We start from the raw sequence: 20,739 nt of genomic DNA on the forward strand, positions 1-20,739 counted from the left end.
AAATGAGGCAAACCTGCGAACACCTGCACAGGTGAGTCCTACCTTCTCTCAGTAAAGGGACCTGGGCTCCACTCAAGTCGCAGCCCGAAAGTAACTAAGTCCTGAAGTGAGCTGTGGACTTCAACAAAGGAGGGAAGTGAAAGTGTTTGGTATTTAACCTACAAGTGTTCACAGTAGTGGAAAAAACATCCAGCTTGCAAACTCCACTCTCACACACGTATGAAATTTTCTTGTCCACTACAGGTCAAAGACAGGGCTGGAGAGAAGGGCGGCATGCTGGAGAAGCCAAACGCCACAGCCTTACATCCTCTGCTTTCACGTGGCTCTACAGCACCTTTCATTGCGGACATCTAGAGATGCTGCTGAGGGCCACGTGCGTGCACGTGCAAAGAGCAAAGCCCCCCTGGGAAAAGATGCGTCCTCCAGGTTTGCTCTGAGCGGAGCGGACCGGAAAGTCTGGAGAACCTGCGCTCCGTGTCCCACAGCCAGCCCGTACCCTCAGGTTAGACACTGGGCGCTTGGGTTTTTCAGACCGCTCACGCTGAGTGTTTTTCTGTAAATGATACAGGAGCAGAACTTGGTAATAATGTAGAGAAGCAAGGTAAGATTCATATTACTTTGACTTTAAGCAGAGATGGTTTGTGCCTTAATTCTTACTTATCTCTAAGTTGGTGCCGGTAAATAAGAAGAGGAGGATAAAACAAGATATGGGTGTAAGTGAAACCAAAAGAAATCATAAAAGGCTCAAAAAAGGTAACAGTTGAAGTACAATCTCCTCCCTTGTCCCTCTTCTAACTCCTTTTTAACACTGCCATCAACACCCAGTGCATGCTGAGATAAATGACCACCACGGGGGGCACGAAGGTCAGAGTTTCATTGCAAACGTATTGCTTTACACTGTGGATCATAGACTTTCAGAGCCATCACTTTAAAAATGACCCTTCTATGCTTTTCTTCTGTTTTTTTTTTTTATCCTGAAAAATAAAAGAAGCAACAAATTCTTGTGGATTAATTAAAAAAATGCTATCAGATAAATTACGCTTCTCTCCTATAAATCTATTGATTTGCCAGTGACATGGAGCAAAGGCCATGCAGACTGATGAGACGTGGCTCCCCATGGGTGGGAAGAGGCCTGGCAGGCGGGGCTCTCACCTTGCTTGGAGTTGACATCTGATGGGATGTGTGACGGGTGTGATCCTGGAGAAAAGTGCTCGTCGCTGTACGTGATGAGAGGGGTGAGAGGATGGACCGCATGGGATGGCTGCACCACGGGCACTTTATTTGACTGCAAAGTAACGACAAGGTCAATAGTTAACGTGGATGCCCAGTGCTTGCCTCTCCCAGAGAAAAAGCCACATGCCAGCAGTAACTGGACGTCAGCGCAACCCAGGAGCCACCTCCAGACCGGGACAAGGGCAGTCACCTCTGTATGCACTCAGATCTTTCAACCTTCCACGCTAAACGCTCCGCAGGTACGTGACTATCCCACCAGGAGACCCCCAGTTATGAACCTGCGCCCCTGGAGGTGCAGCTTGAGCACCGTTCTCCCGCGACGGGAATCTCTGTACACACATTTACACGCCCTTCCAGGCTACCTCCTCACTTTAGGTCAACAGAGAGTTACTGGAGCAAAAATTAGCAATGTGCATTAAGCTCTTCATTCATTACATGTATCTGGCATTAAAAGAGCACTCAATAAACAATTGTTCAATGAACAAATAAATGAATAAATACTGCCAATTTAAAGGGCAAATTCTTAAATAACCCAATAAATATAATGTGGTGTATTGATATCCACTTATTTATGGAATTCATAATTCTAGTTATATACCTTTAAGAATCATGTCATACCATTTTTTTGTATTTTATAGCTTTGTCAATCAAACATGACCATTCAAATGTCTGAACCCAACTCAGTGCATCTTTAGATTCTCTACTTTGTAAAAGTCTTCAACGATAAAAGGGAATTTCAATCTTGAGTTCAACCACGTAATATGAAATAGAGCTTGTAAGAACCCTTTCTTTCCTTCTTTCTTTCTTTCAGATTGGTACCTGAGCTAACATCTGCTACTAATCTTGTTTTTCTTTTCCTCCTTTTTCTTCTTCTCCACAAAGCCCCCCAGTACCTAGTTGTATATTTTAGTTGTGGGTCTTTCTGGTAGTGTTATGTGGGATGTCGCCTCAGCATGGCCTGATGAGCAGTGCTGGGTCCACGCCAAGGATCCGAACTGGCGAAACCCTGGGCCGCCGAAGCAGAGCAGGTGAACGCAACCACTCGGCCATGGGGCCTGCCCCATGTAAGAAGACTAAATTATTAGCATTTTATATTTTAACATACTTAATGTGCTTATATTTGTTTAAAAACAAATTTTAGGGCTGGCCCCATGGCCAGGTGGTTAAGTTCACATGCTCTGCTTCGGTGGCCCAGGGTTTTGCTGGTTCAGATCCTGGGCGTGGGCATGGCACCGCTTGTTAGGCCACGCTGAGGCGGCATCCCGCATGCCACAACTAGAAGGACCCATAATTAAAAAGAATATACAACTATGTACTGGGGGCATTTGTGGAGAAAAAGTGGAAGAAAAGAAGAAAAGAAGATTGGCAACGGTTGTGCTCAGGTGCCAATCTTTGAAAAAAAAATAAAAACAAATTTTATTATTTAATTTGGAAGTCTAAAACTACATATATTTAATTTGGAAGTCTAAAATTACATAGCAATAACACTTTTTAAAGGTTCAGGTAATTTATTTGGACTTCATCCATTTGAAATCTGGGATTCTTTTGTTTGGCTAAAATTGACATTTTTTTCCTACCCAAGAAAGTGCTTACTAAGCAAATGAGTAAGGTAAACAAGACTCAGGCAGCTTAACCTAAGTAGCAGGACTGTTTCCTATAGAAACTACATCCCTCGTCCCAAAAAGAAAGTCAACTCAACAGAGTCATATACATGCAAAATACCTTTCTGATTTTAAACTTATTTACTAATTAAATCAGTCCAGGAAGATCTCTACTTAGATACACTATAGTAATAAGTAACGCGAATTTAAGAGGAACAGAACATAATGCATTTTGAATATTCTCTAATTCGCTAGCTCAGACATACCTCCAGCATAATCAGTTTGAACGAGTGAGGTTTTTACTGTACTACAGACTGAAATGCATGTGAAATCTGTTTCTCCAGAAGCAAATATCTGTATTTAAAAAAAAAATTGAGGAAATGCCTGGCAACTGAACAGTGTACTCTGCTGAAAACGTGGGTATGCGTGAACAGCTGAGGGCCTGGAACACTCCTGTGTGTGGTGGCCGCACCCACAACACACGCTAGTTTTGCATTTGATGTTTTCACAAATTAGGTATCAAAAGTGTGTGGCTCCCTCAGGAAAACTAGGGACAAGGACCCTAGTGACACTCAATTCTCCTTCCAGCTGGTAATGGTGTTTCTCTACACCTTGTCGTTACAATCTCCAGCCAGAAGAAACTTAGGGGAAAAAAGCAAGGGGAAGAAAAAATCACACTTTTTTAGACAATGATATAATTTTCATACCAGACTGTCCCTATTTCATAATTATCGGCTCCTTGCTAACGGCAGAACTTCCATGGCTTGTACAGCCCTTGGTATTTGTTAAACAAAGCACCATTATCAAAGCCACACGCCTTGTCTCTGGTACTTCAGCACAGACATGCAGGTGAGTGTGTAAAAGGTTAAAAAAACGTGTCAATGCTTTTCAAGTGTTAATGACACGGTTTGCCAAATACACAGAATGAGCTTCTTAAATACAGGGGATGCGGAATGCTGGGGTGGGGGGGCGGGGAGCAGGTGGATGGGTGCAGGGATCTGATGATAATATTATAAACCCTCTTAAAAATGGAAACAAAAATCTCAACACCCAAATGCTAAAATGAATCTGTTTCAACTATACTCTAGAATAACTGCTCTGAGTTTCATTTCAACAGTCTCATAAGCATAACTGCCAAACAATCTACAGAGATGTTTTCCTAGGGTGGTTGTGAAGAGTGAGCAGTGCAGAAATCTTCTGGAAACACACATATTTGGCGTGCCTTTCCTATTTCCCAAGCCCCACCTTAAGGAACTCGCATTAGCGGCAGCATCTTCTTAATGTCTGACCTACCCCTCCAGTCATATTGCTCAGAATCTAGTGCCACGAATTTTTGCTAAATTATGCTATCCTTGCTCTCCTCTTAATTTTACGGTTTTCAACACAGATTTGCTTTCCTGTGGGAAGGAGATAAGAAGCTGAGGATTTTAATTTAAGCTCTGGCCTTGTCTTATATTTTGCAAGATGGATAGCGAAAGCAGTACTAGTAGGTGTGTTAAAGCCAACAAGGATTATGTCCATTTTTGTGGCCAAATAATGAAAGCAATATGAAATCTCAGTAATACGTGCGAGCACAATTCGAAGGTTATATTTTGCCTCCTACCAACCACCTCCACTACGTATATAAACAGATCCTGCCTATGCTACACATTGCCATCACAGCCAAGTGTCCTCGGCCTGAAACTGTAGGCCTCCCGATACCAGGAGCCGCTGTGCTTTGACACAATCTGCACACACCAGGGAAGAAGCCGGCACTGCGACTCTGCATATGTTTCAAGACAGACAACGTAACCATCCTTAAGTCTAGTCCTCCAACCTCCAAAAAACAAGGCGGCACGTTTTGGGGTGGGAAGTAGGTCAGCGGAGGAGTAACCAGATCACAGCTTCACAGACAAAAGTATGCAACCACGCTACAACACGGGGTTACACAAGCACGTGTGGGCATGTGTGGAAGATGCGCCAAGCACTTTCCAGTCCTGACAGCCAACACAGACACGGCCCCTATTCTCACACAGCTTCCGTTCTACAGCCTGGAAGTGGTGAGGGGGTTGTGAAGACAAAGAATAAATGTGTAAAATAATAATAATAAAAAAAAAGCAAAATCTGAAAAGACAGCATCAAGTCCCAGGAGGCCAGGAGAGTCAGGGTGTTCTCATCAGCGGTCTCTGCCTCACGCTGGAGCCGTAAGAAGCCAAAGATCCTTACTTTCTGAGACAGGCAGCTGGGAAAGAGGTCAGCAGGCTGACTGTTGTCAGCGCCTGTAGTAACACAGCTCTGCTCAGTGCACAACTCCACAACTCTAGGTCACTGGAATAGAAGGGAATGGAAGCCGGGGTCCCTCCAGACAGTGGAATCAAGTGGAGGAGAGGCTCCTACTCCTTGCTTGGTCCTGTACAACCGGCACCTCACTTAGGAGGACCCACGTCTCCTGACCCCAGCTCAGGGCTTGCCCTACTGCACACTCCCTGTAAGGGAGTGTGGGTGAAGAGCACGCCATCCTTTCTCCTTCATGAGCACAGTCATGAGAGTCTCAGCTTCCCGAGGAGGACCACCAGGTGTTCCCAGTGTGTGTCCTTTGTCTCATGACCCCAGGGTAACAGCATGCACAGTTACTCCACTTCATGAGAGACTCACTCCTGCGCGCAGAGGTTCAGCATCTCGTCCAAGCCCACAGGGCAGTGAGGAGCTAAGGTAGTCACAGACTCTGATCTTCCAGCTACACATCCTTTAATCTCGGCAGGTGACTGGTCAGGTGAGCAAAGGAAAAGTGAAAAAGATGGGAAGGGCAAGTACAAGGGGCAGAACACATAAGGTGGACCCCAGAAGACAGCTCTCCCGCCTGCACTCAGCATGCAAGCTGTTTGGTGGGAAGTCCGTGATCCTTCCCCAAACTCGAAAATCCACCATCGGGCCGTCTACCGAGGGAGCACGTAACATCACAGCAACCAGCACCCACCCAGCGCTCACGGTGTGCTAAGCACTTCACAATGCCTTTGAGGGAGGGGCATTGTCCTCCCTTTACAGATGAGGAAACTGAGGCATGGAGAAGTTAAGGAACTTTCCCAAGGGCAGAGAACCCGTAAACGGCAAGGCCAGGTTCAAATGCAGAAAGTCTGGCTCCAGAGGCCACATTTGTGACCAGCACACCACGCGGCCTCCCTGAAGAGCTGAGCTCATAAAGCCTTGGACTCTGAGTTGACCATCTGGGCCACACCTGACAGTGTGTGACATCCATAAAATGACTGTGGTCTCCATCCCAGGCACAGGAGTCACATCAGACAAACAGGCGCCTCACAGAAGTGGCCAGAGCCACAGAGACTCAACTGCTGCCTTTCTCTCCAGGCCTGGAACACGTTCCAAGGAAGCCCGCTTGGCTGCCACCCAGGCTGGTCCCTGAAGGTAAGGACCTCTTTGGCATCACAGCCAATAAAACCCACACCTCCTGTGGACACGAAGTGGATGCCACTTAGCGATCCTGAGAGCCACCCCCAGGGCAGCCTTCCCAGAAATGGCCCCTCACCGCCGGCCGGGACTCTCGCTGTTGCGAACGCTGTTAGCCTCTGAGGATGTGGTTCTGGGAGGGATAAAAAGTGGCTCAGCTCCCTGCCGGCAAAGGCCGTGGGCCTGCTGGTAAGTGGAGTAATTGGGGAGAAACCTGCTGGCCCAGTAGCTTGTCCCCATTTTGCTCACCTCACGATTTCAACTAAACCCACGGGGCAGGATCCGGCTGTGCATAAAGGTCTTGAGTTCCACTGCAATTGGCTGTGCATTTTATCAATAGTCCTCCTGGTGATAACCGAATCCAGGCAAATTTTAAGACGCCACAACTTACTGAGAGGAGGGATTTCATCAGGCCTCAATCGCTATGGTGGCATTTCACTTTTTATTTAAACTCTTAAGAAGTCTGGTACTTGTGAAGTGGAAGCCGGGTCACTTCACATCCTGCCTTCCCTCCTCTTCTGAGGATCTGGGCGTCCCAAGCCCTCCCACAAAGAGAAGCAGACTCAGTCCCCTCCAAAGGTACGAACGATCCTGCACCAACCAGACCTCACAAGTAACAGTTCACACTGGAAATCTTTCCTAGGAGCCACCAAAGCATCCGCCTGTTTCAGGGCTGATGTGGCTTCAACGCTAGGACCACGCCCAGTCATGACGCAGAAGCTTTTCACACACAAGGGTGAGGCCCGGACTCTGAAGGCTTCCTGAGCGGGAGCTGGGAAAGTTCTAAGGTTCAAAAGGGACAAGTATTCCATGAGCCCAACTCTGGGGGCACAGGGATGGTCTCTACAGACACCTGGGATGTTTTCCCAACACGGGAAGGGACATGTCACAGGGAAAAGAATTCATACAGCTTGGACACCCAGGAAGTGCCTGTCATTATGGCCGTGCCCTTCCAGTCTCTGGCACTCATCCACACGAGTGGGCAGGACCACTTCTGTTTTTATAGATGAGAAGGCGGAGTCCTTTTGGACACAGAGCTAAGTAATAATTAGACGAGAGAGGACTTGTGCTGGCATTGTTTGGTACCTGAGTCCTGCTCTTCCTGCCCCACACTGCTCAGCCCCTCTCCACCTCTGTTCCAGACCACCTCCAGGCGTTCAACTGTAACGAAGCATCTGGACAGAACAACTGACCTCCTGGAGAAGACCGATGTCACTCGCAGGCCTACAGACAGACTGCTGAAGACCCGCCAAGAAGGAGGGGTGCGGAGCGCCCACTGTCTTCCCGAGTGTCTGTAGGGTGATGCCGTCCATGCAGCACATCATTTAAGCCGGAAGTCCCCCCAAGTTAGGTTTTTGTTATGCTTCCTGCTTTATAGAGAAGAGAACCGAGGTTCTCAGAGGGTAATTTATACCAGATCCCACAGGATGTCAAGCAGCAGAGACAGGATTTGAACCCACGTCTGTGCCTCTGAAGCCCACAGCTTGTATCCAAGGAACCAAAAACGGACAGTCTGGGCACCCTCTGGTTGCCAAGTGGAAGAGATGAGAACAGAGTCCAGTATCGCAGCACATGGGCACTGGAGGCGGAGAGTTCAAGCTCCAAACATTTAAACGCCACTCAGTCGCTGTGCTTAGGTAAGCTGCTTAATTTTTTGGAACCTCAGCTTCCTTATACGTAAACTGGGTGGACTGAGACCTCACAGGATGAAGGTGAGGATGAATGAGCACCACAGACATCTATCAGGCCCCAGCACACCATCTACCCTCAATGAACGAAGGGCAAAGAGGCCCAAGAGAGGAATCACTCTGCTCCTCAGAGCCTGGGTCCCGCCACTCTGGGCACCGCAGGGTTTGGAATTTAGAGCTGAGCTTTGTGTCAGGTGGATTCCCCACCAAACTCGCTTCCCCCTCCTGGCAAAGCACTGAGTCCATGCTGTGACCCCACACCTCCCTCCCAGCCTCCAGGACCTGTCACAAACGGCACCCCATGCTCGAAACCTTAACTACCACCAAACCTTCTGGCTTAGGTCTCGTGGCGGCACTCACTCGCTCGCTCAGTTAGATGGTCACTAACAGGCGGAAATCTCTCACAGCACCAGCTCCCAAATGTGTGCTCTCAGGCACCTCAACACTCTCGCCAACCAGCGAGGGTCCCAGGAGCTTCTCTGTGCGTTTATCTACAAATACTTATCCCAGTAGAAATTAAAAGGAGAAATTTAAAAGTAGGTATTAATTCACTTAAAAATGACAAACCCCTAACGTAAACACAAAAAATATTTTTACGAAAAATTACCATTTTCTAAACAAAAAAATTAAATGAGAAGAGTGGCATTTAGATTCTGCAAATCTCTTTAGCATTTGGTTTAACAGAAGACAAGTGGATTCTCTTCTCACATCTCCCATTTGGATGTTATTTTGGTTGAAATATATGAAGAAAATCCGACCTCACACAGATATGCTGTTGGTAAGGGAAGGATGATTTTAATATTTTTTCAGATAATTGTGGATCTTCTTCTTTGATACTGTACCAAAACTCAACAAGCAGTAGTTTGTCATAGGCTAGTTGCAATGTAGAATCAAGAACTCTATCTATCCACTCCTCCTACCCCTACAGTACAACCCACTGCTCTGGCGTGCACGCTGCGTTGACCCAACCATCACTTGGTAATGTCAGGCACTGGTCACGTGGAAAATACTGGTTCACTGAGTTGACATATTTTGTTATACAATATAAAAGTCACATTCATTAATATTATCACTGATCTCAGCAGAAAAGCTTTAAGGATTTTGGACGCAATCAAGCCCACAGTAGTGGATACGTTTTCTAAAACTCCAATCTTTGCTTGAAAGCTCAAATTTTATCATGGGCAACAAACGCTGTCAATCATTTTCACTGAAGACAGAGGCTCACATTGCTCATTCGTGAGAAAATATCTGCCAAATACAGAAGAGGAACTATAGTTTGCCAGTTATGCGTTCAAAGGTCAAGATTTAATAAAATTATTAACTTTTACTGCCTCATCAAGGATATTCTTAACTGACATGGGCATGTTTTTCCCTGGGAGGGTGCTGTGGTACAGAATTCAACGACCACTGGTACCACCTGGCCCCTGCAGTTTTACCCAGCATTGCCTGTCACCATCAGTGCAAAGCCCATGCAGTGGAAGGGAAGAAATGTGTTAGTGTTATTATGAGTGGCCTGACCCGGGGACGCCCAGCTGAGGGACCCCTAGGGCCAGAGACCACGCTCTGAGGCCTGCCCCCATAGTGAAATAATAGTACAGAACGAGCTGTTGCCTGTGGACGATCTAGGCTGCTAAAGTGAAAATTATTTCAGTTAAGCTGAATTCAGAGAGAAACTGGTTCATGGGTTACAAAGATGGGTTTTGTGATGTACTTGGCTATCATTTTCCCCCCTCTTATTTGCTACTCTTCTAAAGGTACAAAGCAAGAGAAATTTGAAAAGCAAACAAAAATAATATATACCACATTCTTTTAAAGGATATTTTAACTTTTTTTTTTTAATTGTGATTTTTTTTTTAAGATTTTTTTCCTTTTTCTCCCCAAAGCCCCCCGGTACACAGTTGTATATTCTTTGTTGTGTGTCCTTCTAGTTGTGGCATGTGGGACGCTGCCTCCCTGTGATTTGATGAGCAGTCCCATGTCCGTGCCCAGGATTCGAACCAACGAAACACTGGGCCGCCTGCAGTGGAGCGCACGAACTTAACCACTCGGCCACCGGGCCAGCCCCAAGAATATTTTAACTTTTAACACTCGTTCGACTCCTTTAATGTAACTCAGTACAGAACCCCAGACACGTGTTCACTCATTCAACTGTGAAGCATTCTCTTCAAAGGGATTCTTGATAGACAAGAGCTGGGCACTGTTGTGCATCTGTGTTCTCTCACTAGAAGGGGGGGTCCCACCTTGGTGACTTTCCCAGCACCCAGCAGAGGTCCTGGCAAAGTGGAGGCATTCAATGTCTATTTCTTATGACTAATCTTCTGACAAGGCCTTTAGCACTAGGAGTCAGCTCCTTTCACCAGAGCATCCATACCCTTATTCTAAACACAAAGGTTGATCCTTGTGTTTTCTGTTGCTGCATAAAAAAAGTACACAAGTTTAGCAGCTCAGGACATCACAACATCCTATGTCACAGTTCCTGTGGGGCCGGATTCGGGTGTAGTGCGAGCCGTTCTCTGCTCCCAGCGACACCAGGCACTGGCCAGGCTGACTTCCTGGCTGGAGGCTCTGCAAGCTCACCTTTGTGGTCAGGAGAATTCAGTTCCTTGTGCTTGTCCCCACTTCCTTGCTGGCTGTCAGGGGTGGGGGTGGGGGGGGGGCTGGCACTCACATTCCTGGACAAGTAGCCCCCTCCAACTTAAAGCCAGCAATGGCGCATCAAACCTTTCTTGTTCTGAATCTCTGACTTCCTCTTCTACGACCAGTGGAGAAACCTCTCTGCTTTTTAAGGGTGCATATGACTATGTCAGGCTCCCCATCATCTCTCTTCGTAAAGTCAAGTCCCACAGTGAGAGTGGGAGGGAGGGGGAGGGGGCAGTGTGATAAGCTCAGGAGGCTGCAAGACCTAATACCATCCGTCAAGACAACGATAACCCATGTAACTTTCTCATTTTTTCTCTCCTTTACAAAATGTTATTAATTAATCTTTAGCAGACAAAAATGAAGCACCATTACAGACATTACTATTTGGTGTTGTAGTTATTCTGATTACACTACAAAGGTCTGAGGTTTACTTAGTTTTGGTTTTTCTCCTCTTCTTTTTCCTTTTTTTTATCCTGGGGTTGCAACGTCAAGAGTGTGTTACTCACATGTGTCAGAGCTGACAGGAGGCGCAGCTCAGGGGGAGAGACAGAGGAGCCGGGATCAGCACATCCCCTTCGTTCCCGTGAAGATCAGGGATCGCGGGAACCGTGTGAGGAGAGCTCCCGTGAATGGGGTCCCGGCAGAAGGAACGGGAGAGGCAATCACTGAGCAGGGTTGAGGGTCCAAATGAATTTACTTTGAAAAAAATTTAAAAAGAGCTTTGGCTTTTTCTCCTATATTAACATGTCAGATTTTGGCCAATCATTTGCCTTTTAAGAAAAGTTTTAGAAAACCATTATTTTATATTTAAGTGCAACTCTTCTACTACAAGGTATGTCAAATCTTAAGCTTTAACTTAATTATCTGACCCTTGAGGGTGACTAAAGAGTCACGTGATTGGCTTACCATTTATTAATCACTAATAATGCACTAAATGCTGTATGAAATAAACATGGTAGAAGGAAAATAAATCAAAGAAAGATAATTAAAAAGAGGAAATATAGTCTGCAATAATTAAAACCTGGATGCTTGAGTGAGAAAGACAAGAGAAGGGACATTCACTGAATATTTTCTACGTTTCAGGAACGATGAAGGATGCTTTCACACTGGCCATCAAATTTATTTCCCCATTTTCTAATTCGGGCACAAACTGAGGCTCAGAAAGGTTAGGTGTGACCCAGGGTCGTGCGGGCTGGGCTGAAGCTCGACTGAATACACATCTGTTCTATCCCAAACAGATGAACTTTTCACTGTGAACTGCTGCAAAGAAAGGCAACCGAGGGGAATAATTCCTTCTGGGACCCAAAGGGGAGCCCACACTTTTCAGTAACTGGAGTCTACAAGCAGAGGGGCAGGGATTGAGGCTGGAAGCTGAGAGAAGATCAGAGTGAAAGGGAAAATGACTTCTAATTACGTAAAGTTGCAACATCCTAGCATTTGACTGATTTCACAACACCTTCCCCACACCCCTCATTCTAAGAGCCGCATTTCCTTTTCATGTTAAACTCTGTGCTTTGTCTGTGTTAAGACTGTCCTTTGAAAATTAGGAGAAAGAACTAGAGTCATTTAAGACAAACCAACCAACCAAACAACAAAACAAACAGGCTTGAGATTCGCTGTGCTAGCAGTAAAATATTACAAGTAGGGGGATGTAGTGGTTAATTCAGAAGTGGAATAAGGGAGAGAAGGGAGCACAGGATCCTAAGGAGGCAGGATGAGAGGGGGAGCCTGCCTGGACCACCGGCTGCACTGGCGGGGCTCTGCGGAGTGCACATGTGTATGTCAGATTTCACAGTGGAAGGACACAGGGTAGAGCAAGATTCCAACGGTCCATAACACTTTCTGGATCACAGACACTGTGATCTGACGAAAGCTGTGCATACACGATTTTATACACAAATACAAACCACACATCGATGGGTGGACGGGCTGTTGCGAACAGGGGAGGACACGGAACGGAGTTGCCCTCAGACCCTGGATTAAAAACTGCTGCCCTATTCTGGAAAGCAGCTTTGGCCATCACTGCGTAATAATTTATTACTATTAATAAGTAATATTAATAGCGTTAGTTGGCTTGTCGAAAGCAGTGTTTGTGTAGGTCACTGGGAAATGATGGAAGGTAAACAAGTCAGAGAAGGTGAGTGAGAAGTCAGGAGCAAGAGCCGCCTCTGTCTCCTGCGGAGAGCCCAGAGCAGAGGCAGCAGGCTCCACTTTTCCCTGGAGACCAGTGTCTGGGTTGTATGATGACAATGTGCAACAGGACAGGACAGAATGAGGCAACCCCAGGAGCTCCAGAGTCAGAGAGGGAGTATGGCTCTGGGGTGAGTGACTTCCCAGAGGCTCTCCTCGGAACCTCACCAGCTGTCCGCCCTAGAGAAACTCAGTCTGGTGTTCTGGTGCCGGCCTGGGCACTGCTGGTTAAATAGGCTCTCTCTACCCACTGCCCAGGGACGGCACATTTGGAGGGAAGGAAGTCCCCCCGCCGCCCCCCAGCAGCTATCAGCCGGTCTCAGAGGGCTGGAGATCTCCCCACGGCACTCAGAACGTCCAGTGGGAAAGATGAACGTTTGGGGCCTGACTCCAGATCTCCTTGGGAGGGCGGTGGCTGGAGCCTGCCCAGAAGGAGAACGTGGATGAGCTGTTTACATGTTCAGGCTGCCAATGGATGGTACAAAATCCCAAAGGGCCAGAGGCAACAGCCTTAAACCTAACACCTTCATACTGAAAAGGGAGGGACCCCTCACACTTAAAGCAACTATGTAAAGCATCTGCCTTGTCTTAGTTAACATAAAATAGAGTTTTGTTTTAGGATCAGGTGTGAAGCGTAATAAAACAGCAATAAGAAGGCTTAGGTGCCAATTTTGTCCCATCAAGCCATCTCTGATTTCAGTAAGTGCCAGACATGTAACATACTCTCTGCTTAAAACTGGGTGTTTTAAAAAGTGAAAAGAGTAACATTTAAGTCTGTGGGGATCCTCATTTTTCTATAGAATTTGCTGAAGAGGCTTTCAGAAATTAAAAGAAAAAATACAACAAATAAATTATTTCCAGTTCAGCTGCTAAGTCTTAAGCTCTGAGAGCTAAACTTAACTAGGAAATTCAAATCATTTTCTACGAATATATAAATGTGATATTTATGCTGTAAGATAAGCATTAAAGCTATTCTACAGAGCTGTGCTGTCCAGCATGGCAGCCAGAAGTCACTAGCTTTCGAGCCTTGAAACGTGACTAGTCTGCATGGAGACGTGCTGGCAGAATAAAATACACACAGCAGATTTCAAACACTTACTGTGGAAAAAAAGAATGTAAACTATCTCAATAATTTTTTATATTGATTACACATTCAAGTGACATTTTGGCTCTACTGTATTAAAATAAAGTTATTACTAAAATTAATTTTACCTGTTTCTCTTTACTTTTTTTTCCCTGCTTTATTTCCCCAAACCTGCCTGTACACAGTTGTATATCTTAGTTGCAGCTCCTTCTAGTTGTGGGATGTGGGACGCCGCCTCAACGTGGCCTGACGAGCAGTGCCATGTCCGTGCCCAGGATCCGAACCCTGGGCCGCCGCAGCGGAGTGCACGAACTTAACCACTTGGCCACGGATCCGGCCCCTCTTTACTTTTTTATGTGGCTACTAGAAAATTCAAAATCAGGTATATGACTTGCATTTGTGATTCACATTATATCTCCACCAGGCAGCTCTGCTTTATACTTGGAACATCTGGAGGTGAGATCGCCCTTTCCCTATTGTACCCCAATTTGACTTAAACAACCAAAAAAGTAGGCATGTTTGTTAACATTCCTGTTATGGAAAAGGAAACTTATAGATAAGGAAACTGAAAATCAGAAAAGTTTAGTGGGAGAGCTAGCAATCCAACACTGGATTTCAGAATCCCATAATGAGGGCCAGGTCAATAGGTTTATTAAAACCAAATATTTATCTGTTGAGCAGTATAAAACCATAACATTTCATGTCACGGTATGAAAAGCATTACAGAAGGACATCCATCTTTCACAGGATAGAGTATTTGAATGCACAGTTTGCTGCACAGCAGCTGTAAGTAACTTCTTCAATCTACCAGTCAGTTCAGATCACCTTTTAGAACACCTGGTCCACATTCTCAGCTTCATTACAAGTTAACGATTAACTCATTCCTTGAGGGGTCACCATCCTTCCCATCTGACATCAGAGCACACTGTCTGAAAAAGACCAGAGCTTATCTCGAGCAAAAACGATGCTGTCGGCATCACTGTTCACAGTATATACTCGTATGAGTCAAGGAAAAAGAACCTTTCGTGCTGGATTTAAAAACAGAATCCTGAAATGAGTTGAAAATTGAGGCAGAAAACTTAAATGACAAATAGTGTAGATTACACAAATCGGGTTTTATGTAACTTTGCACATTCTGATTCGTCTGAAAGCCTCCAAAGAAGTCAAACTAGAATAAAAACCTTTCCATGAAAATATCTGTGTCAATGGTATAAAATGAGGAAGTAAAATGTAAAGACCTGTTAAAAGACTCTTAACTCTATTTACACAGTACAAAAGAGAAATGTTCTATAGCCGGTGCAAAATTACAGTAGCAAAGATGACAACAGCTACTCTCTGCTAGTGAAAAAGGATTCTTCTCTGAACACAAAATCAAAGACAAACTCCATTTTGTGCCACTTACTGTGAATAGGCAATTTCCTTCCTGAATGTTATTTTGCATCTTTTTGGGGGAACATACTGAGGAACTCAAGCCAGACACTGAACGTCCGCTCCACAAATCCTTCCCAAGGGCAAGCCAGGTGACCCCTAGTTTCCCGTTGTGTCCTGGAGCCGGCTTGTCCCAGCTCTCCAGAGCTGACTGCTAAATTTTCAGGAATTTTGAGAGCCTGTTAATAGTATGTTGGAAGCTTGAAATTGGCCATGGTAGGATTATTTACACCGTGGAAATTGGCAAACGTGGAAAGTCAGAGCCACGTCCCCCCAGGCTGGTTGTTAAACATGTAACAGCACACCTCTGGCAAACACTGAACCCCTTCCTAAATTACAGGGGGAGCAAACTTTCCTTCCCTCATTTCTCTCCGACAAGCGCCAGGAACAGAATCTTGATCTCTGAAACCATTCCAGAATAAGAAATTTCAAAGATCATCGTTTGACATGATCTAGGATGACCTGATCCAGCCCCCACGTCCTGCCAACACTGGGAATTCATTACTTGGTCATTAATTACTTGGCCTGGTTCCTTGCCTCTGGGCCTAAACAGCTCTGGGTCTGAGTCACTAGGCAGAAGGAGCCCCACTGCCGAGCATGGGAACAGCCATGTAGAAGGGTCATGGGCATTCTCTTCCCTCTTCTCAAGGAAATAGTTAATGTAGCAAAAAAAAAAAAAAAGGTGTAAAAAGCTTAATGTAATTATTTTTGAAAGTTATCCATAACAAATGAATTTTATACAGAAAAGCAAATAATTGAGACTGTCACACGTGCATTAAAGAATGCAGCTTCCAACAGGAGGGCAGCAAATCAGAGTGCAGTCACCCAGGCCACCTGCACAGAACCCGAGACTGGACTAAACACTTAAAAAGCGGGAGATGAGAGCTCCTGTCTGCAGCGCATTCACTCAAGAAACACACGCAAATTCTCTCCAGAGACCATGAGAATCAACCGAGGGGCATCTGAAAACAACTGCGAATTTTAGAGAGAGGTATAAAGGAGGAAGAGAACTTGAGGGCTAATTAAAGAATGCTTGTAAGACACTACCCTTTGCTTTAACAATGCTTTCCTCAGGTTTCTATACCAAGGCTGGGGATGGGGGCCGGTTCTTAGGCAAATAATAATAGCATACTGAATTTGAAGTCCAAAGATCTGAATGCTAGTCCTGGTCCTACCTGCTGTCCATTGTGTGAACTTAGGCACATAACTTACCCTTTCTGTGTTTCAGATTCCTTGTTAAATGAGGCTAATCCTTTCCCTGGCTAAGTTTGCCCAAGGATCAAATGAGATCACGCATGGAAAACACTTTGCAAGTGGTAAAACACTATGTAAATACAACATGAACTCCACTTTGGAGAAAAAGAGGTCATTAAGTTCATTTCTTACACTGAGAAAGTTATTACCTGAGTGAACGTGCATGACTTCAGTGAATACCAAATAAAGCCAACTTTGAAATCTGCTGAAAGTTAACAATGGCCTCAAAGAATCCTCTCTAAACTGTGTTTCATTACTGATTTGAGGCCTCAAGGAACTACTTCTCTATTAAGGTAACTTCTTTGTGTAAAAATGTTTTTTCTATGATGCAAATACGCTACAATATGGTCCATCTATGAGCCTGAAGGATATTTCAATTCACCTCTTTAAAATGTGTCGCCTGCTCTATCTGAATCCCAGTATTTTAATGATGCTTGAGTGGAGGTAGATGAATGGATGCTTGGCTGCATAAGATAATACAGAAAGTGGAAATGTATATGGGAGGGGCTCAAGAAACACCAAAGACGGTCCACAAATACAGGAGGTGGCAAGAAAGGTGACCACAGGTGAGGGGAGTGGATGGGCAAGGACCTTAGGCGAGACAGTTCAAAGTCTGTAACCCTGTGGGGGATTCCGGGCCCCAGCAAATGATACCAGAGTGAGCCTGAGTATTTCCAACGCCCTTCCCAGCACAATGACCGTGTGGTCACAAAGGTTTTAAAGCTGTGAATTCCAGTACCCTGATATTCCGTACAGTCATGTGTTGCTTAACGATGGGGACACGTTCTGAGAAACGAGTCATTAGGGGATTTCGTCATTGTGCAAGCATCACAGAGCATACTTACACAAACCCAGATGGCACAGCCTACCTACCACACACCTAGGCTATGTGGTACTAATCTTACAGGACCGCTGTCATATATGCAGTCTGTCATTGATGGAAACGTCGTGATGTGGCACATGGCTGATTCTTCTGGCAGTAGCTACAGAAGCAGGAAGGTAGGAAGGCAAAAGAAAGAGCCGCATGTGATCAGACATGACAATTTACCTGAACACTTAGCAAATCAGTTTGAGGACGGATCAGTGTGGCACTGCAGATGGGGGCGGTGGTTGGATGGCAGCGTGTATTGGTAATCTGAAGGAGCATCAATAAATCTTGCAGAAGAGATGCAAGACAGACAGCAGGAGCATTTAACCATCATTAACCTGATTTCTCCCAGTGCAGGGAGCTGTAAGGTTGTGCTCATCACCATCTAGGGACAGAATGATGTGAGGCCATCCTGCCACAGTCCCACTAAGGCTTCTCCCTTTCCACAGCAGAAACAGGAGCCACTGTACACTCCTGCACCCGAAATCCACCTTGAATCTCCTCCACTCGATTGACCTTCCCAGACAAACCCAGTTGGACTGGTCTGTGACCAAGGAAATGGCAATCCCTGTCAGAAGGGCAGGGAGGCAGCAGTCCCCTAGAGTTAGCTACACATGCACAAAAAGGCCAGCCCGCATCTCCCCTGACGGAGTGAGCTGATGGTTGTCCTTCCAAGTTCTGAGTCATACAAGTCAGTGCCATGGTCCTCCACAATAGCAAACGCACAGCAAGAATCCTGCTTCTCACAAGGTCTGATTCCAGGGGTCCTCCTGGTTCTTTATTCCAAAGAGGATGCAGCTTTGGCAGTTTGATCTGGCTGCAAATAAGCCGCTCCCAGGAAAGGCTGATGTCTTGGAGGAAAAAGCCATAATTGAGCTGTAGCAAAAACAACCAAATTTACAGCAGTTTACAGTGTTTTCATGTTCCTTATCTCATCTGATCTCATCATCGTCCTGTAAGGAAAGCACTGTTAATATCCACATGCTTCAGATAAGGACAAGAAAGCTCAGAGAAGCCCGACGTCACACAGTGAGTAAAAAAACCTGGACCCAATCCCGTCTTCTTTCACCAAACCAGGATGTAGCCCATTTCTGGATTATTCAGAGGCCAATAACCCCTCTCACAGGCTGGTTTCAAAAGCTGACCTGGGGCAAGCCACAGGGCCTCCGAGGCAGGCGTAGAAATATCAAGCTGTGAATGCACAGCCAAGCAAGAAATCACCGCAGAGCCTTCCCCTCCTCTTAGAAGGCTGTCACTGCTGTCATCATCTGCGATTACGCTTTAGAAACGGTTATGCAACATCATCTTAACACGCTAACGAGTGGTATAATCAATCAATAAATTATTCACAAGCCTTGTGATTCCCAAGCCAAGCTGATGAACGGAATGTAAGAACGTAAACTATCACTCTGTTTGGAAAACTCCTGTCCACAGAACAAAGAGCTATCATTTTAAGCACCTCTGGCTTTCACTTTCTCTTTAATTTTCCAGTTTACGTTAATAATGGTCATTTCTTCAGGCTCTCAACTCTTCCAAGTAATTAGCAATGCTCAAGATATCTTCTCAACCTTCATTGTTACTCCTAATTCTTGAAAATACCTAAACTTTATTTCACCAGTTTGAACATGCCTAGCAAAAAAATCTGTGGGAATTCATTTTCTCCACTGACCCTATTTAAGCCAGTTTTAAATGTGTAATGTGGAGATAACATAAGTCATTGTAAATAACACATTTTCTTTTATTTAACGTAACCTGAAAATTCCCTCCTCAGCTTATTACAAATTCAATTATGTTTTCTCTAACCAAATAAACTGACTTGTTTAACCTATATCTTCTTTAAAAATTTTTTAACTAGTTGATATTTAGAGTTTTAAAAATATTTAATAGAAATGGATAGGAAAACAGTTTTTCAGTTCCTCAAAAAGTCAAACATAGAATTACCATATGACCTAGCAATTCCACTCCTAGGTATACACCCGAGAGAAGTGAAAGCACGTGGTCACATAACTACTAGTACAAGAACGTTCATGCAGCATTATTCATGAAAGCTGATCGGGGAACAATCCAAATGCCAATCAACTGACAAATGGATAAACCAATTGTAGTGCATCCCTACAATGGAATAGCATTCAGCCACAAAAAAGAAGGAAGTTCTAATATATGCTAGGACGTGGATGAACTTTAAAACTATGCTAAGTGAAACAAACCCAACACAGAAGGTGACAATCCGTATGATTTCATTTATGTGAAACATTCAAATAGGCAAATCCACAGTGACAGAAAGCAGATGAATGGTTGCCAGGGGCTGAGGGGGAGGAGGAAACTGGGAGAGACACAGCTAACAGGTAAAAGGTTTCTTTTTGGAGTGAAAGAAATTTTCTGGAATTAGATAGTGGTGATGGTTCCACAACTTAGTGAATAGACTAAAAACCCCTTAAGTGTACACTTTAAATGGTATGTGAATTTTATGTGAATTATATCTCAATTTTTAAGAATAAACTAAAGGCACAAGAACAGATTTGGACTGAATGGAGGCTAATTTTACTTTATCTGTAAGGCAAGTCAAAGCGACACTTTACTGTGTATGTGACCCTTGTGATTTCACATGAGTGATGACAGGAGAATCTCATAAGGCTACGTTTGGGATTGCATATAACCAAAGCACAGCCCACAGCAAAAGCATGACACATTCTATGTGTTTAGGGACACAGATGACACCCACATCATCGCATAGAGGACATATCTAGGTGCCAGCCTCCCGCTTCCCTATCTCATGGGATGGCACTAAGGCTGGCATTAGTCCTTCTGTGTCCCTCCCCACAGGAGCTCTCTCTGTCATTCCATAAAAGGCATCAGCCTGACCCTCTGTGGGCACTGCTGCTGAACCGACAGGTGGGAACTGGAGGTGTGCCTTCCCAGGTATTCTCCGACCTGCCACAGGACGATTAGGGTGTGTGCAAATCTCCAGGGAACTGGCACTGTCTTCTCAGCTTGCTCTCGGCTGCCAGGTGGACAGATGGGTGGTGCCCCGGGAGCCGCAGGGAGTGTATGTACCACGCGGACTGAATCAGGGCATGCACGGAAGGGCTCCAAGGGCATCCTGCTGGCCCGTCACCAAGCCAGGTTTATAGTCATCCACAGCCTAGAAACTATACATGTTTAACCTGGAGGGCTAAGTACCATGGTTTACATTTTCTATATTTAAAAATGCAGTGATTTCTTAGACTTAGGAGTGTGTGAAGAATCTATTTCAACGTACTATTCACTCCTTAAGAGGACTTCTGGGGTTGGAATAAAATGCTTGAGGCCACT

General features: G+C 45.1%; 1 protein-coding gene across 8 annotated transcripts in view; it reads right to left on the reverse strand.

Annotated features, from left to right (window-relative positions):
* LEF1 (lymphoid enhancer binding factor 1) overlaps positions 1–20,739 on the reverse strand; it is a 114,828-nt gene that overhangs the window by 37,048 nt on the left and 57,041 nt on the right. For all 8 annotated transcript variants that reach the window (XM_044767419.2, XM_070504551.1, XM_070504549.1 and 5 more), the window contains one exon: positions 1,153–1,285. In XM_044767419.2, the coding sequence (XP_044623354.1) occupies positions 1,153–1,285 (133 nt within the window). The remainder of the gene's footprint in view (positions 1–1,152; positions 1,286–20,739) is intronic.

This window comes from Equus asinus, chromosome 3 (assembly GCF_041296235.1).
Source record: "Equus asinus isolate D_3611 breed Donkey chromosome 3, EquAss-T2T_v2, whole genome shotgun sequence".
NCBI lineage: Eukaryota > Metazoa > Chordata > Mammalia > Perissodactyla > Equidae > Equus > Equus asinus.